The sequence below is a fragment of the Heterodontus francisci genome, chromosome 25 (assembly GCF_036365525.1).
Source record: "Heterodontus francisci isolate sHetFra1 chromosome 25, sHetFra1.hap1, whole genome shotgun sequence".
NCBI lineage: Eukaryota > Metazoa > Chordata > Chondrichthyes > Heterodontiformes > Heterodontidae > Heterodontus > Heterodontus francisci.
In genome coordinates, this window is record NC_090395.1 from 17376814 (window position 1) to 17393815 (window position 17002).

Below are 17002 nucleotides of genomic sequence, written 5' to 3' on the forward strand. Positions count from 1 at the left end.
TATCCCTCAGATATTAGCAATCCTTTGAATTGAATGGTTGCAGGCTGGGTTTCCCAGGTCTCAGGATGAAAGGAAGAAAGAATGAATGGTTCCATCAGCTTTCTAGAGTGCTACTTGTGGCCAGCACTACTTGTGGCCAGAAGGATGAGGAATGGTTCTCCCTGACCTCCCTCCCTGTGATCCACAGATAGTGCCCCCGTCTCCCGCAAGCCCTGTGGTCTCCCCATCTGGTACACAACATCCTAGAGCAGGCATTCCCACCTGACAGCCTTCAATCTGGCTGGTTGCTGAGAAACTGAGAAGTAAAGAATCAAAAGAGGTCCTGCCTTTGCTGTATTTCTGGGTTTCCCTCGCCCCTCCCCAGCTATCTGTAAATATCAGGGCCTATGTCTCTACTTATAAAATGTAAATTGTTGATCTTTTCGATGGCTTTATCTATCTGCATTCATACTTTCAGGGAATTATGTAGAATTAAAGAAGAAGGCTTTTGTACAAAAAAAATGCCTCAGTAGCATAACTACCAAGAACCCCAATGCTAAACGTGTATTACATCTTACTATACTTTCTAATAAGTAGTTGGACAAAATGATGGGGAAATCAAAGAAAAAGATGAGACTAGATTCGGGTTTTCACTTGACATGCAAAACCAAACGCTTATACATTCCTCTCCTTAGCTTAATGAAAAACTTTGCGAATTTCAGTTAACTTGTACCTTCCTCCTTCCCTTCATTCCTGAGTTCAATATAAACATACAGTACACGCCGCGTCATATACAAAATGAATGTTTAGTGTGCTCTATACATAACTGCTCATATTGTCGTACCCAACATTAATGTCATCCATTTCCTCTTCCTGATCAGTCACTGCACACGATGCTGACCGTTTCCTCCCAAGCTGCATCGTAGCCTCCTCTATATACATAAATAAAAATATATAAATATAAAAATTCTAATGAGCAGGCAGCTTGCAGAGATGCTAAACTTTTCACTCTAAAGCTGGTTTCATGCAATCACACGATGACATTATTAGTATATCAGGTTGAATATTTCACTCAAAACAAAGAAAGATTAAATCTATAGTTTGAATATTAAATCTCAGCAGATTCATTTCTTGGCTGTACTTATTTTCTATATAGTAACACATACTTGCTCTAGTGGCCCGGATTACAAACAAAGGTACATACAACCTTTTTCTCTTAGGTACTGGAGTAAAGTATTTATTTCCTTATCAACTGCTCAGTGGAGACTCATCAAGCAGAGATGTAGATTTGGGATTTTTGTAATGCAGGCTGCAGTTTAAACATATCACTGGCAGCAATAAAGTCCATGCAATGTAACACTCAAAAGTGCCAGCTGGATGTCTGAATAAATCTACTCAACCATGCAAGTTTACAGCATAGGAAAAGTCCATTCAACCCATCATATTGTGCCAACCCCCTGCTAATTGTGCAGACTGCTAGATCATTTGTATCATAGGTTCCTTGGTTTTTTTGAACGGCACTGATGCCAACATCTCTGGAAATGGCGGATCAGCTGAATCCACATCTGATGTGTTATCAGTCAGCTCTTTTGATCCAGCTCAGCAACATTTGCCTTGCTGAAGTTGCTCCTGGTATGCATCAATGAAAATTTAGACCAGATAGCTGTGTCTGGACTAATCTAGTATATAGTGGGTTCATTGGATGTCTGATTGTGATAATGCCCAAGTAAGTCATAAATATCTTTACTGCTATCTCCCTGTATTTGACAAAAAATACAGCTCTAATTTTAAAACATCAACCGTTCTTCCCTACTCTCAAAGGTGCTGGTTTAGCGTTGTGTATAGCTCCTCCAAATTATTTTTAAGAGTACAGAGAGCAATAGTGAAATCAGCCTGTGTGACAGTAGTTGCGAGCATGTTACATGAAATTTTACTTTCTGCAATCTTAATTAAGCCATTACAAACCTCATACAATTCAGTATCAGCCCCTATGCCCAGGGAGGATTTTCAGCATCATAGTGGAGCCCAACCATGTTCTGACTCCACACTTTCCCACAAGAGTCACAAAGAAGTGATCAGGAGTAGGACCCAAAGTTGTCCTGGAACTTAGATTTTATGTAGGGCCCTCACCTTCATCCCGCTAACTTGGCACCTATCAGGAAGCAAATCCCGACCCTGAATTTACCCACCAAGCAATTATGATTGAGAACTCACCTGGTGCAGCAGCTCCATCTGGGTTCTTATTCACAATACAGATAATACCTTGCAGAATTTGTGGAGTTTGTTTTTTGCAGAATTCTGTTCCAACTCCATATTCTGAAAGCTATGTTTTTGTAGGTCAAAATATGCAAACTATTTAGCTGAATTTGGCAGTGACATCATCGTGGCATCGCATGTCCTTCAGCACTGGCCTTCCCACTTGTACGGCCATAAATTATCATAATTCAGATATTTTGTAGGAAATTTACAGAAATTATACAAAACAATGGAAGGTCAGGGGTACGCTACAGTCATGTATGGGGTTTGCTGAGTTTGGGCCTTCAGACATATGGCAAGACCAAAAACAACTCCAGATCACATAGAAGTCTATAATTATCTTCAATTAACTAGTCTTCATACAATGCATCATTAATATATACTTTCCTAACTCTTTCAGTCAGGTCCAGCTTGCCGGTGAGTACTCACATGGAAAAACTTTCACAACATAAATTCATTCATACGTATAACCTATATGTATATTGGACAGTGCCAAAAATGAAAACATAAGGAGAATGAAAGCTAATTAAACTCATATTGACTTGGGATGTTTTGCTACTTTAAAGGCGCTATATAAATATAAGTTTTTGTCGTTGTTACAGCTTCAAATATACATTTAGCTCTTGTACCTGAAACTGGTACACAGAGGCTTACTTACCATTTGGGAATAGACTATCATTAGTGGGCAGTGTTAGGAACAGTATACGTACAGAAACACTTGAGCTTGCAGGGCCTCACAGCTGCTACATTATTTTGGATGTATAGATAGGAGGTTCAACTGCACATGTCATGCCTGTAAAATTGTTATGCAGAATACAAGCCATTTATAAGTATAGTGAATATTATCCTTGATATTAAATATAACTTGTGTCATGGAATCTTTTGTACGTACCACCATAATGTTACAACCAGGTGCGAAAGGTGTCTCAGGGTCTGTTACTATCTTCACTTGGTCTTCTTGTACCAGGGTTTAATTTTAAACACACTGTGGTTTGAGCTCCCCCTTTGTGAATCCTTGCTCATAACTTTCCAACTATAAGGCAAAGAAATGAGCACAAACAGGCTTTCTTTGGTTTAAAGAAGAAAGATGAAATTTATTAAACCTTAAACTCTAATACGATTAATGCCTATGGATATAGGACACGCCCACGCTAGCATGCACATGCGATACAGACATGCAAATAGAGACAGAAAAGAAGAAAAGATAAGTAGAACAGTTTGAGGCAATATCTTGCTACTGTTTCTCAAGCTCGCTGTAGTCCTTGATTGAAGATATGGTCTTGCGTTTCATTGGGGCCCAGTTTTCTTCGGAAACGTTCACGTAGGAGATTTTTTCTCTGAGTTTGTGTCTTCACAAGATTCAGTTCCATTGGAAAGAGATGGAAGCAGGCAGACAGGAGAGGCTGTAATTCTTGCTTCAGTTCCAGGAGAGATCTTTACTCCATGTGCACAGGGCTTTGTCTCTGTTCAAATCCTGTTTTCTCCAATTTAAAACTCTAGTTCAAACCTCTGCAACAGCCAGTTAGTCATGTGACTAAAACTGGTCTGACCACTTCTGTGTATTGGGGAAGCAACTACTGGGTCCGCATTGTTTCAACGTTGTCTGGTACTATGCAAATGTCCTTCCAGTCAGGGCTTGCAATTTTATGTTTTTGTTCATGTGGCAAAATAATGTGTGCCTCAGTCTTGGCAGGTTGGGGGTTTGCCTGACAATAACATTCCAATCAAGATGATACCACCTAGAACTATTTCTCCCTCAAAGTAAAAGCTGCTGCTTCACTCATTCCTACCTATCCTCAAGTTCCCCTAACAGCTCTTCCTGGAACACTTTAGGCTACAGGCCACAAAGCTTTCTTTTAAATTTAAAAACTGTCTTATTTAAGGTGGCGATTTCCCACCATTCTCAATACCAATACTGATTCAGTCAATTGTATGCAACCTGCAAATATTTGTCCACAGACTAATCTACATTTTCATCTGTGCAAATACACTTCTGGATGAATGTTGGAGCACATAAAAAGAATGCAAGTGCTTATAATGCAACATATGCCCACTTTGAATACTAATGTCAGCATCAAGTATTTCCAACTCTGATATACCAGTCAGATCCAGGGTAAAGTTACTTTACTTCCAGCTTTGCTAACAGCCTTAGTTTCAGAAGAGCACGCCCTACTGTATCCATGTGACTTTTTTCTTCATTTCTAATACAAACCAACCTTGTTATCGCTTTTGAGTAATACTGTCAATGTAGTTCACACCTACGAGGAACTGGGTCAGGGACATCAAAACTTAACTCACGTGGGACTCCCACAGCCAACAGAAAGGAAATTTAAATGATTCCCCTTTAAATGATTGTTGTGTACAGCCAGCACTCCTTGCACTGTTCATTGCCTCCAAGCATCAGATCGGGTTCCGATATCATGATTGACTAGTGCTACTAAAAGGAAACCTGCACCTCTTGAAGGTGAGATGAATTGTGGCAGCAAGAAGTGGTAGGAGTTTTCTGAAAATGATAATTAGGGCACTGATACTTTCAACAATGGTTGAACAGGTGACAGTGTGAGCAACAGACAAATGCTCAGGAGGCAGTAGAACAAGTAGCAGCAGAGATCAATGTCAGGAGTGTTGCTGCAAAACATGGATGTAGTGCATTAAGAAGTTTAACAATCTGACATGAGTTGTCAAGGTGAGTGAGTTCATCTTCAAATGTCTTATCCTAACAGCTGCACCACTGACTTCATCCACTGCTCAATTCACTACACCTCCATCACCCACCCACCAATAATCTCTATCAATCAGTGCTCAACCCTTCAATTCATTTGCTTTATCCCACCCTCATTCATTTAACACTGTTGCAAGCATCACACCCACAACTCACAGCTTGCTGGTACACTGGCACCTAGTCAACCATGATAGACATATCACCCAAACATACTGCACAACATTGACATATTTTCCTCTTCCATGCAGAAGGTGGCCCATAACAGCAGACAGCAGCAAAGAACTGGAGAAGGATGTGTGCCTGCATGTTTTAACTCCCATGAAACAGCCAGTGCTGGCCATCATGGGAAGGGGCATCACTGAGGTAGTGACCACTGGCAGGGGCTGGAGGGATCGGAATGTGGCTGACTCTTCACTGCTATCTGAAATAACCTCAGAAGCCACTCAGTTGTTGTCTCAAACTGCTAAATTCGTCAAAAAAGAAATATGTACAGACCACCCGGCATGGGATACAACAAAAGCACAACCAGTCAAGTCGACCCAGCAAAATCCTAACATCTGGGGACTTGTGCCAAAATTAGGAGAGCTTTCCCACAGACTAGTCAAACAACAGCCTCACACAGTCATGCTCATTGAATCATACCTTACAGCCAGTGTCCCAGACGACTCCATTACCATCCCTGGGTGTGTCCTGTCTCGTCCTACCGGCAGGACAGACTGACCAGAGGTGGCGGCAGAGTGGTATAGAATCAGGGGGAGTGGGCCCAGGAGTTCTCAACATTGACTTTGGAGCCCATGAAGTCTCATGGGCATTCAGTCAAACATAGACAAGGAAACCTCCCACTGATGATCAACTACTGCCCTCCCTCAGCTGATGAATCAGTACTCCTCCCATGTTGAACACCATTTGGAAAAGGCACTGAAGGTAGCAAGGCCACAGAATGTAGTCTAGTTGGAGGACTTAGATGTACATCACAAAGTGGTTCGGTAGCACAACTACTAACCAAGTTGGCCAAGTCCTTAAGGACATATCTGCTAGACTGGACCTGTGTCAGGTGGTGATAGAAATAACACCTGACCTCGTCCTCACCAATTGTCCTCACAGATGCATCTATCCATGACAGTACTGGTAGAAGTGACCACTGAACAGTCCTTGTGGAAACAAAGTCCCATCTTCACACCGAGGACACATTCCATCGTGTTGTGTAGCACTACCACCATCCTGAATGGGATAGATTCAGACGAATTCCAGCAGCTCAAAACTGGGCATCCATGAGGCAGAATTGTATTCCATCACAATCTGTAACCTCATAGCCCTGGTTCAATGAGGAGTGCAGCAGATAATGCCATGAGCAGCAACAAAAACAGAAAATGCTGGAAAATCAGATTTCCAGCACCCACAGTATTTTGCTTTTGTATGTCAGGAGCAGCACACATACCTAAAAGTGAGATGCCAACCTGGTGAAGCTACAACACAGGACTACGGGCATGCTAAACAGCAGAAGCAGCATGCTACAGACAAAGCTAAGCAATCGCATAACTATTGGATCAGATCATAGCTCTGCAGTCCTGCCACATCCAGTTGAGAATGGTGGTGGACAATTAAACAATCAAAGGGAGAAGGAAGCTCACCAAACATCCCCATCTTCAATGATGGCTGAGTCCAGCATGCCAATACAAAAGGCAAGGCTGAAGCGTTTGCAACCACCTTCAGCCAAAAGTGCTGAATAGATGATCCATCCCAGTCTCCTCCTGAGGTGCCCAGCATCACAGATGATATTCTTCAGACAATTCAATTCACTCCATGTGATATCAAGAAACAGCTGAGCGCAATGGAAACAGCAAAGACTGAGGGGTGCTGACAACATCCCAACTGTAGTGCTGAAGACTTGTGCTGCAGCCCCAGCCAACCTGTTCCAGTACAGCTACAACACTGGCACCTACCCAAATATTGCCCAGGTGTGTCCTGTCCACAAAAATTAGCATAAATCCAATCTGGTCAATTACCACCCCATCAGTCAACTCTCAATGATCAGCAGGGTAATGGAAGGGGTCGTTGGCAGCACTATCAAGCGGCACTTACTCAACAATAACCTGCTCACCGATGCTCAGTTTTGGTTCTGCCAGAACCACTCGGCTCCTGACCTCATTACAGCCTTGGACCAAACATGGACAAAATAGCTGAATTCCAGTGGTGAGGTGAGTAAATGCGCTTGACATCATGGCAACATTTGACTGAGTGTGGCATCAAGGAGCCTTAGCAAAATTGAAGTCAACTGGAATCTGGGGAAACGCTCCTCTGGCTTGAGTGTTACCTAGCTCAAAGGAAGATAGTTATGGTTGGTGGAGGCAAATCATCTCACCCCAGGGGCATCGCTGCAGGAGTTCCTCAGGGCAATGTCCTGGGCCCAACCATCTTCAGTTGTTTCATCAATGACATTCCTTCTATCATAGGGCCAGAAGTGGGAATATTTGCTGATGATTGCACAGTGCTCAGTACCATTCGCAACTCTTTAGATAACGAAGTGGTCTGTGCCTGCATGCAGTAAGACCTGGACAACACTTAGGCTTCGGCTGATCAGTGGCAAGTAAAATTCACACCACGCAAATGCCAGGAAATGACCATCTCCAACAAGAGAGAATCCAAACGTCTCTCCTTGACATTCAACGGCATGATCTTCACTGAATCCCCCAACAACAGATTTGACCAGAAACTTAACTGGACCAGCCATATAAATACTCTGACTACAGGTGCAGGTCAGAGGTTGAAAATTCTGCTTTGAGTAACTCACCTCCTGACTCCCCAAAGCATCTTCACCATCTACAAGGCACAAGTCAGGAGTGTGATGGAATATTTCCCATTTACATGGATGAGTGCAGCTCCAACAACATGCAAGAAGCTCGACACTATCCAGGACAAAGCAGCCCGCTTGATTGTCACCCTAACTACCACCTTAAACATTCACTCTCTCCACCAACGGCGCACAGTGGCAGCAGTGTGTACCTTCTACAAGACGCACTGCAGCAACTCACCAAGGCTCCTTCAACAGCACCTTCTAAACCTGTAACTTCAGAGCAAGAGCAGCAGAAGAGGTGAGGTGGTGGTGTAGTGCTAATGTCATTAGACTAGTAATCCAGAGCACAGGCGGGGGACATGGATTCAAATCCCACCATGGCAGATGGTGAAATGTGAATTCAATTAATAACTCAGGAATTAAAAGCTAGGCTAATGGTGACCACGAAACGATTGTTGTAAAAACCCAGCTGGTTCAGTATTGTCTTTTAGGGAAGGAAATCTGTCATCCTTACCTGGTCTGGCCTACATGTGACTCCAGACCCACAACAATGTGGTTGACTCTTTAAAGAAAAAAATGCCCTAGCAGTTTAAGGGCAATTAGGAATGGGTAATGAACACTGGCCTAGCCAGTGATGCCCACATCCCACAAACAAATGGAGAAAAAAAAGCATGGGAACACCACCACTTGCAATATATCGCCGTTCCTTCACTGTCGCTGGATCAAAATCCTGAAACTCCATTCCTAACAGCACTGTAGGTGTACCTGCACCAGATGGACTGCAGTGGTTCAAGAAGATGGCTCACCACCACCTTCTCAAGGGCAATTAGGGATGGACAATAAGTGTTGGCCCTTGCCAGTGATGCCCACATCTCATTAATTTTTAAAATAAAACACAACCCAGCACTTGCCCCTTTTTCATTTCAGATACCCAAGAACTGGAACACTCCCAATCAGTGCAGGAAGAGAAACAAGACAATGAAGGTGCAGAGACACTGTCACTTGATCTTAAATTCTTAGCCACCAGCTCAGACACCAACACTGTGCATAATTCAGAGGCTGGCATAGATGAGGGATCTGCATATGGTAAAATACTGGGCAGAAGTGCATGGCGGGGGGAAGGACAGAGCAGGTGGCAGCTTGCCAGAGGGTGATGCCACACACCAGTTCTGCTGCAGAGGAGTCAGGTGAGGGCATCGATGGGTCAGAGTACAGAAAAGGGTTGATGGGTGTACAAAACCAATTGCTTGTGGCACTGGAAAGCCTGTTAGACAACCTGCAGTCAATGTTAAGGAGCATGGTGGAATCCAGCACCAACTTGGCATAGGGCTTTGCACAGACCTTGGAGCCCATCCATTCCAACATGGAACCCACCAAAATGCAGCCTCTGATGGTGATGTCACAGCTTCCACTGCAGTACAAACAGCTTCCAAGGGTCTTAGATTCTTGATATATATTAGTGGCTTAGACTTGGGTGCACAGGGCACAATTTCAAAATTTGCAGATGACAGAAAACTTGGAAGTACTGTGAACGGTGAGGAGGATAGTGATAAACTTCAAAAGGACATAGGCTTGTAGAATGGGCAGACAAGTGGCAGATGAAAATTAATGCAGAGAAGTGTGAAGTACTTCATTTTGGTGGGAAGAATGATGAGAGGCAATATAAACTAAAGGATACAATTCTAATGGGGATGCAGGAGCAGAGGGACCTAGGGGTATATGTGCACAAATCATTGAAAGTGGCAGGGCAGATTGAGAAATCGATTAATAAAATAAATGGGATCCTGGTCTTTGTACAAAAGCAAGGAGGTTATGATGAACCGTTATAAAACACTGGTTCGGCCTCAACTGGAGTTCTGGGCACCACACTTTAGGAAGGATGTGAAGGCATCAGAGAAAACAAAGAACAGTACAGCACAGGAACAGACCATTCGGCCCTCCAAGCCTGCGCCGATCTTGATGCCTGTCTAAACTAAAACCTTCTGCACTTCCGGGGTCCGTATCCCTCTATTCCCATCCTATTTATGTATTTGTCAAGATACCTCTGAAACGTCGCTATCGTATCTGCTTCCACCACCTCCCCCGGCAGCAAGTTCCAGGCACTCACCACCCTCTGTGTAAAAAACTTGCCTCGCACATTCCCTCTAAATTTCGCCCCTCGCACCTTAAACCTATGTCCCCTAGTAACTGACTCTTCCACCCTGGGAAAAAGCTTCTGACTATCCACTCTGTCCATGCCACTCATAACTTTGTAAACCTCTATCATGTCGCCCCTCCACCTCCGTCGTTCCAGTGAAAACAATCCGAGTTTATCCAAACTCTCCTCATAGCTAATACCCTCCAGACCAGGCAACATCCTGGTAAACCTCTTCTGTACCCTCTCCAAAGCCTCCACATCCTTCTGGTAGTGCGGCGACCAGAATTGTACGCAATATTCCAAGTGTGGCCTAAGGTTCTGTACAGCTGCAGCATGACTTGCCAATTTTTATACTCTATGCCCCGACCGATGAAGGCAAGCATGCCGTATGCCTTCTTGACTACCTTACCCACCTGCGTTGCCACTTTCAGTGATCAGTGGATGTACGCCCAGATCTCTCTGCCTGCCAATACTCCTAAGGGTTCTGCCATTTACTGTATACTTCCCACCTGTATTAGACCTTCCAAAATGCATTACCTCACATTTATCTGGATTAAACTCCATCTGCCATTTCTCCGTCCAAGTCTCCAACCGATCTATATCCTGCTGTATCCTCTGACAATTCTCATCACTATCCACAACTCCACCAACCTTTGTGTCGTCCACAAACTTACTAATCAAACCAGCTACATTTTCCTCCAAATCATTTATATATACTACAAACAGCAAAGGTCCCAGCACTGATCCCTGCGGAACACCACTAGTCACATCCCTCCATTCAGAAAAGCACCCTTCCACTGCTACCTTCTGTCTTCTATGACCGAGCCTGTTCTGTATCCATCCCGCGTGACTTCACCTTTTGTACCAGTCTGCCATGAGGGACCTTGTCAAAGGCTTTACTGAAGTCCATGTAGACAACATCCACTGCCCTTCCTTCATCAATCATCTTCGTCACTTCCTCAAAAAATTCGATCAAGTTAGTGAGACACGACCTCCCCTTCACAAAACCATGCTGCCTCTCGCTAATAAGTCCATTTGTTTCCAAATGGGAGTAAAACCTGTGAGGGTGCAGAAAAGATTCACAAAATTGCTTCCAGGGACAAGGAACTTGGATTACCTGGATAGACTGGAGAAGCAGGGGCTGTTTTCCTTAAAGAGACTAAAAGGTGATTTGATAGAAATATTTAAAATCATGATGGGTTTGGACAGAGTAGATAGGGAGAAACTGTTCCCGTTGGCAAAAGGATCAAGAACCACATGACACCAATTTCACATGATTGGCAAAAGAAGCAATGGCGACATGAGCAAAATCATTTTTATGTAGCAAGTGGTTAGGATCTAGAATGCACAGTCTGAGTGTGTGATGAAGGCATATTCAATTGTGGCTTTCAAAAGGGAACTGGATAACTACCTGAAGAGAAAGATTTGCAGGACTACAGGGAAAAAGTTGGACTCAGTAAGTTGCTCTTGCAGAGAGCTGGCACTCACACCTCGGGGCAAATTACCTCCTTCTGTGCTGTAACCATTCTATGGTTCTATGGAGGAGTAACAGGAATGCAGAGTACTGGGCTAATGGGAAGATTCTTGGTAGTGTAGATGAACAGAGAGATCTTGGTATCCAGGTACATAAATCCCTGAAAGTTGCTACCCAGGTTAATAGGGCTGTTAAGAAGGCATATGGTGTGTTAGCTTTTATTAGTCGGGGGATCGAGTTTCGGAGCCACGAGGTCATGCTGCAGCTGTACAAAACTCTGGTGAGGCCGCACCTGGAGTATTGCGTGCAGTTCTGGTCACCGCATTATAGGAAGGATGTGGAAGCTTTGGAAAGGGTGCAGAGGAGATTTACTAGGATGTTGCCTGGTATGGAGGGAAGGTCTTACGAGGAAAGGCTGAGGGACTTGAGGTTGTTTTCGTTGGAGAGAAGGAGGAGGAGAGGTGACTTAATAGAGACATATAAGATAATCAGAGGGTTAGATAGGGTGGATAGTGAGAGTCTTTTTCCTCGGATGGTGATGGCAAACACGAGGGGACATAGCTTTAAGTTGAGGGGTGATAGATATAGGACAGATGTCAGAGGTAGTTTCTTTACTCAGAGAGTAGTAGGGGCGTGGAACGCCCTGCCTGCAACAGTAGTAGACTCGCCAACTTTAAGGGCATTTAAGTGGTCATTGGATAGACATATGGATGAAAATGGAATAGTGTAGGTCAGATGGTTTCACAGGTCGGCGCAACATGGAGGGCCGAAGGGCCTGTACTGCGCTGTAATGTTCTAATTCTAATAGTGCTGTCATTATGGCTCTGGATACTACTGTTCAAAGGGGCTTCCAGGGTGTCACAGCAGTCTATCAATCTGCTCTTCTACCTCCTCCCTTCTCACCGTGCAAGGCCCCAAACACTTTTTCCAAGTCAAACAACGATTTACTTGTACTTCTTTCAACTTAGTATACTGTATTCGTTGCACACAATATGGTCTCCTCTACACTGAGGAGATGAAACGCAGATTGGATGACCACTTTGCAGAACACCTCCATTCAGTCTACAAGCGTGACTCTTGAGCTTTCTGTCGCCAGTCATTTCAATTCTCTACCTTGCCCCCACTCTTGACTTTTTTTGTCGATGGCCTGCTAATGTTCCAATGAAGCTGAATGGAAGCTCGAGGTACAGCACCTCATCTTTCGACTGGGTATTTTACAGCGTTCTGAACTCAACATTGAGTTCAACAATTTTAGATCATAACCTTTACCCCTATTTTGTTGAATGATTTTTTTGCTGTTTCTTTTCATTTCTCTTATTTCTTTCTTAATCCCTTAACTTTACATTTGGACGGCTGCTATCCTGCCATTCATGCCTCATCTGGACACATCTTTTGTTTCTTTTACTTGTCACCTTACCACTCTCTTTGGCTTTGTACTCTGAAACCTTTTGTCATTTAATCTGTCCTGCCCTCCGCTCTGTCACAGACCTTCCCTTTTGCTGTTCTTCCCACCCTCCCCCCTTCACTTGCTCAAAACCTATTTCTAACTGTTGACAGTTCTGTCGAAAGATCACAGACCTGAAATGTTAACTGTTTCTCTCTCCACAGATGCTGTTAGGTCTGCTGAGTGTTTCCAGCATTTTCTCTTTTTATTTCCAATTTCCATCATGCTTTTGTCTATCAATCTGTTCTCCAACAGTTTAGTAGGATTGCTGATGCACCACCCTGATAGAGTGGTAGTGGTTCCAGGGAGCATGAACCTGCTGTCTTCTCTCAGGATGACAGCAATCCTACTTCCACCCCTCCCATTCTACCAGCGCCCTTGCTGTTGCCAGTCAGCCAGCCCAAACTGCTGCAGCACAGGCCAAGATGGCAATCTGAACCTGGGCCTTCTAGGCCCAGAGCTAGTTGTGGTCCACCTTCCAAGGCCATCTGTCTCCAATGAAAGCCTTCCACCAGCCATTCTGCAGCCACTGAGGAAGCATTCTATAGGAGGGTTAGAAGATGCATGGAATGCAGGCACTAAGGAAATGTACAAAGCTGATTATTTTTGCATACACTGAATCATGATTGAATTCCTAAAATTGGATTGGACATGTGCATTTAATGGTGATTTTTATTTTTGTGTTGTTGGAAATAGGACGATTTGGATTATCAATGACAGAGGAGTGTTGGACTGCTGGTGAATGGGGAGGTGCTGTTGTGGTTACTGTTATCGCTCATGAATTATCTGATCATATACAGCCAGGGCAGAAGGGACGGTCTATGTTATCTCCTCTTTATGTTCCACCACTCTCTGTTTGACTTTCTCCTCCTTTAACCACCTCCTCACGCTCCTTATCCCCAGTTTCTCACATGATAGAACATAGGAAATAGGAGCAGGAGTGGACCATTCGGCCTTCGCAACTGCTCCGCCATTCAATACAATCATGGCTGATCTGCCTCAACTCCACTTTCCCGCCCGCTCCCCATATTCCTTAACTTCCTGAGCAACCACAGCCTCAAAAACTCATCAAAGGAGCATCCACAATCCTCTGGATATACAACTCCAAAGATTCACAACCGAGTGAAGAAATGTCTCCCCCTTTCAGTCCTAAACGATCGTCCCCTTATCTTGAGATTATGCCCCTGTGTTTTAGATTCCCCAGCCAGGGGAAACAATATCTCATTGTTTTGTTTCAGATTTCCAGCAGGTTAAGTGATTGGGCAACTTTGTCTCACTGTCTACCTTGTCAAGTCCCTTAACAATCTTGTATATTTCAATGAGATCACCTCTCATTCTTCTAAATTCTAAAGAGTATAGGCCTAATTTACTCAGCCTCTCATCCCAGGAACCAATCCAGTAAACCCCTGCTTTACCACCTCCAAAGCGAATATATCCTTCCTTAGATTTGGAGACCAAAACTGCGCACAGCACTCCAGGTGTGGTCTCACCAAAGCCCTATACAACCTATGCAAGACTTCCTTATTCTTGCACTCCAATCCCATTGCAATAAAGGCCAAGATGCCATTTACTTTCCTAATTGCTTGCTGTATCTACATGCTAACGTGTTCCTTGTACAAGTACACCCAAGTCTCTTGAACATCAACATTAATAAGTTTTTACACCTTTTTAAAAATATTTTGCTTTTCTATTCTTTCGACCAACGTGACCAACTCTGATTGGTCGAGGCCATGGAGAATGCACCAGTTTACGGTGCTGACAGTTAACTGCCAAGCTTTGTTTGAAATTAAAGCTAGGCAGCTTGACTCTGATTGGTCAAGGCATTGCCCTGAGGAATGAACCAGCGAATGGCTGACACTTATTTTGTTCATCTGAAACAGGCACAATATTTGTACATATTCTTTCTGTCTGCAAACAACAGGGCCCTGTATATTAATATATATAGCTTCCAGTACACGCAAATGCGCCACACTGCGAACCCTACTGACAATCTTAAATTGGCAGTCAGCGTAATTCTTAGCACACTGTGGATCATTTGCTTGATGGCAATGGTAGAGTGGGGGATATGCTGGGCCATGAGGTTACAGATTATGGTTGAATACAGTTCTGATGCTGCTGATGGCCCATCTACCTGAAGACCAGAGAAGCAGCAGGCGGACCTGGGAGGAGGCGGATCCAGAGCGGAACCTGTATAAAGAGAGAGCCAGGCTCGAGGTCCTCACTTACCTGAAAACCGGAGCAGTGGCAGACTCTCTCTCTCTGTGCCAGTGCATGCTGAGGTTCAAAAGAGAGGAAAAACAGACTTCCAGTGACATCATTGGTTGGGTAAGTAACAACTGTTAGTGCCTGTAAATAGCTTTAAAAAAATCAGGGGAGATAAAGTTCTTTTTTTTACATAAACCTCAAAACCTACCTTGTAAGTGATACCGTTAGTACTACTAAAGTGTTTTTTTTATTAATTAGTGTAATTAGTGTAAAGACAGCATGTACAGGGAGGTGGTCACACCGCAGGTAAAGACTGCTCAGGCAGAAATGGAATGGATGACCGCCAGGCAGAGTAGAAGAACTAGGCAGGTAGTGCAGGAGTTCCGTGGGTCCATCTTCCTCTGAAACTGATATTCCGCTTTGGATACTGATGAGGGAGATAGCTTCTCAGGCGAATACAGCAAGAGCCAAGTCTATGCCACCACAGGTGGCTCAGCTGCACAGGAGGGGCAGGAAAAGGAGTGGGAGAGCTATAGCGACAGGGGATTCTATCGTAAGGGGTACAGATAGGTGTTTGTTTCTGTGTCCGCAAACGTGATTCAGGTTGGTATGTTGCCTCCCTGGCGCTAGGATCAAGGATGTCATGGAGCGGCTGCAGGACATTCTGAAGGGGGAGGGTGAACAGTCAGAGGTCGTGGTTCACATTGGTACCAACGACATAGGTGGAAAGAGGGATGAGGTCGTGCAACAAGAATTTAGGGAGCAATTAAAAAACAGGGCCTCAAAGGTTGTAATCTCTGGATTACTCCCGGTGCCACGTGCTAGTGAGTATCGGAATAGGAGGATAGAGCAGATGAATGCGTGGCTGAAGAGATGGTGCAGGAGGGTGGGCTTTAGTTTCCTGGATCACTGGGTCTGTTTCCGGTGAAGGTGGGACCTGTACAAGTTGAAAGGGTTGCACCTGAACCGGAACGAGATCAACATCCTTGCTGGGAGGTTTGCTAGCGCTTTTGGGGGGGGCGGGGTGGTTTAAACTAATTTGGCAGGCGGATGGGATACAAAGTGGAGGTACAGTAAGGGGTGATGCACAGCCAAATACAGAAGAGAAATTAAGTCAGTCTGGAAGATGGAGCAAATATAGACCTGGTAAGGTACAAGTGAATAATGCAAGGCTGGATTGCATCTATTTTAATGCAAGGAGTCTTCCTGGTAAGGCAGATGAATTGAGGGCATTGATTAACACATGGGAATATGATATTATTGCTATCACAGAGACATGGTTGAGGGAAGGGCAGGACTGGCAGCTCAATATTCCAGGATATGGAATCTTCAGGCGTGACAGGGAGGGAGTGTAAAAGAGGAGGTGGCATTGCACTATTGATCAAGGAGTCAATTACTGCAGTAGGGAGGGATGATATCTTAGAAGGTTCCTCAAATGGGGCCATATGGGTAGAACTTAAAAACAAAAAAGGAGCAATTACTTGGCTGGGAGTGTACTACAGACCTCCAAATAGTCAGGGAGAGACAGAGGAGCAGATATGTAGGCAAATCTCAGAGGTGTAAAAATAATAGCGTAATAATAGTAGGCGATTTCAACTTCCCCAATATTAACTGGGATAGTCTGAGTGCAAAAGGCTTAAAGGGGGCGGAATTCTTAAAGAGCATACAGGAGAGCTTTTTGAGCCAGCACATAGGAAGTCCGACAAGAGAAGGGGCATTTCTGGATCTAATCTTAGGGAATGAGGCCGGACAAGTGGCAGAAGTGTCAGTGGGGGAGCATTTCGGGGGGAGTGACCATAACTCTATAAGATTTAAGGTAGTGATGGAAAGGGACAAAGATGGACCGGAAATAAAGGTACTGAATTGGAGGAAGGCCGATTTCACAATGATAAAACATGATCTGGCCAAAGTGGGCTGGGAGCAGCTACTTGTAGGACCAGTGGGAGTCATTCAAAAAGGAAATAGTGAGAGTTCAGGTCCAGCATGTTCCT

The 17002-nt window shown here is 44.2% G+C and overlaps 1 protein-coding gene across 10 annotated transcripts in view; it reads right to left on the reverse strand.

Annotated features, from left to right (window-relative positions):
- The window catches only part of sycp3 (synaptonemal complex protein 3), a 140877-nt gene that overhangs the window by 87204 nt on the left and 36671 nt on the right, over positions 1-17002 (reverse strand). For 9 of the 10 annotated variants that reach the window (XM_068056932.1, XM_068056927.1, XM_068056936.1 and 6 more), the window contains one exon: positions 824-911. In XM_068056932.1, coding sequence (XP_067913033.1) covers positions 824-900 — 77 coding nt within the window. In that variant the 5' untranslated portion in view covers positions 901-911. Of the gene's footprint in view, positions 1-823; positions 912-3127; positions 3260-17002 lie in introns of those variants that run through there. The other variant, XM_068056933.1, reaches the window with a different exon arrangement.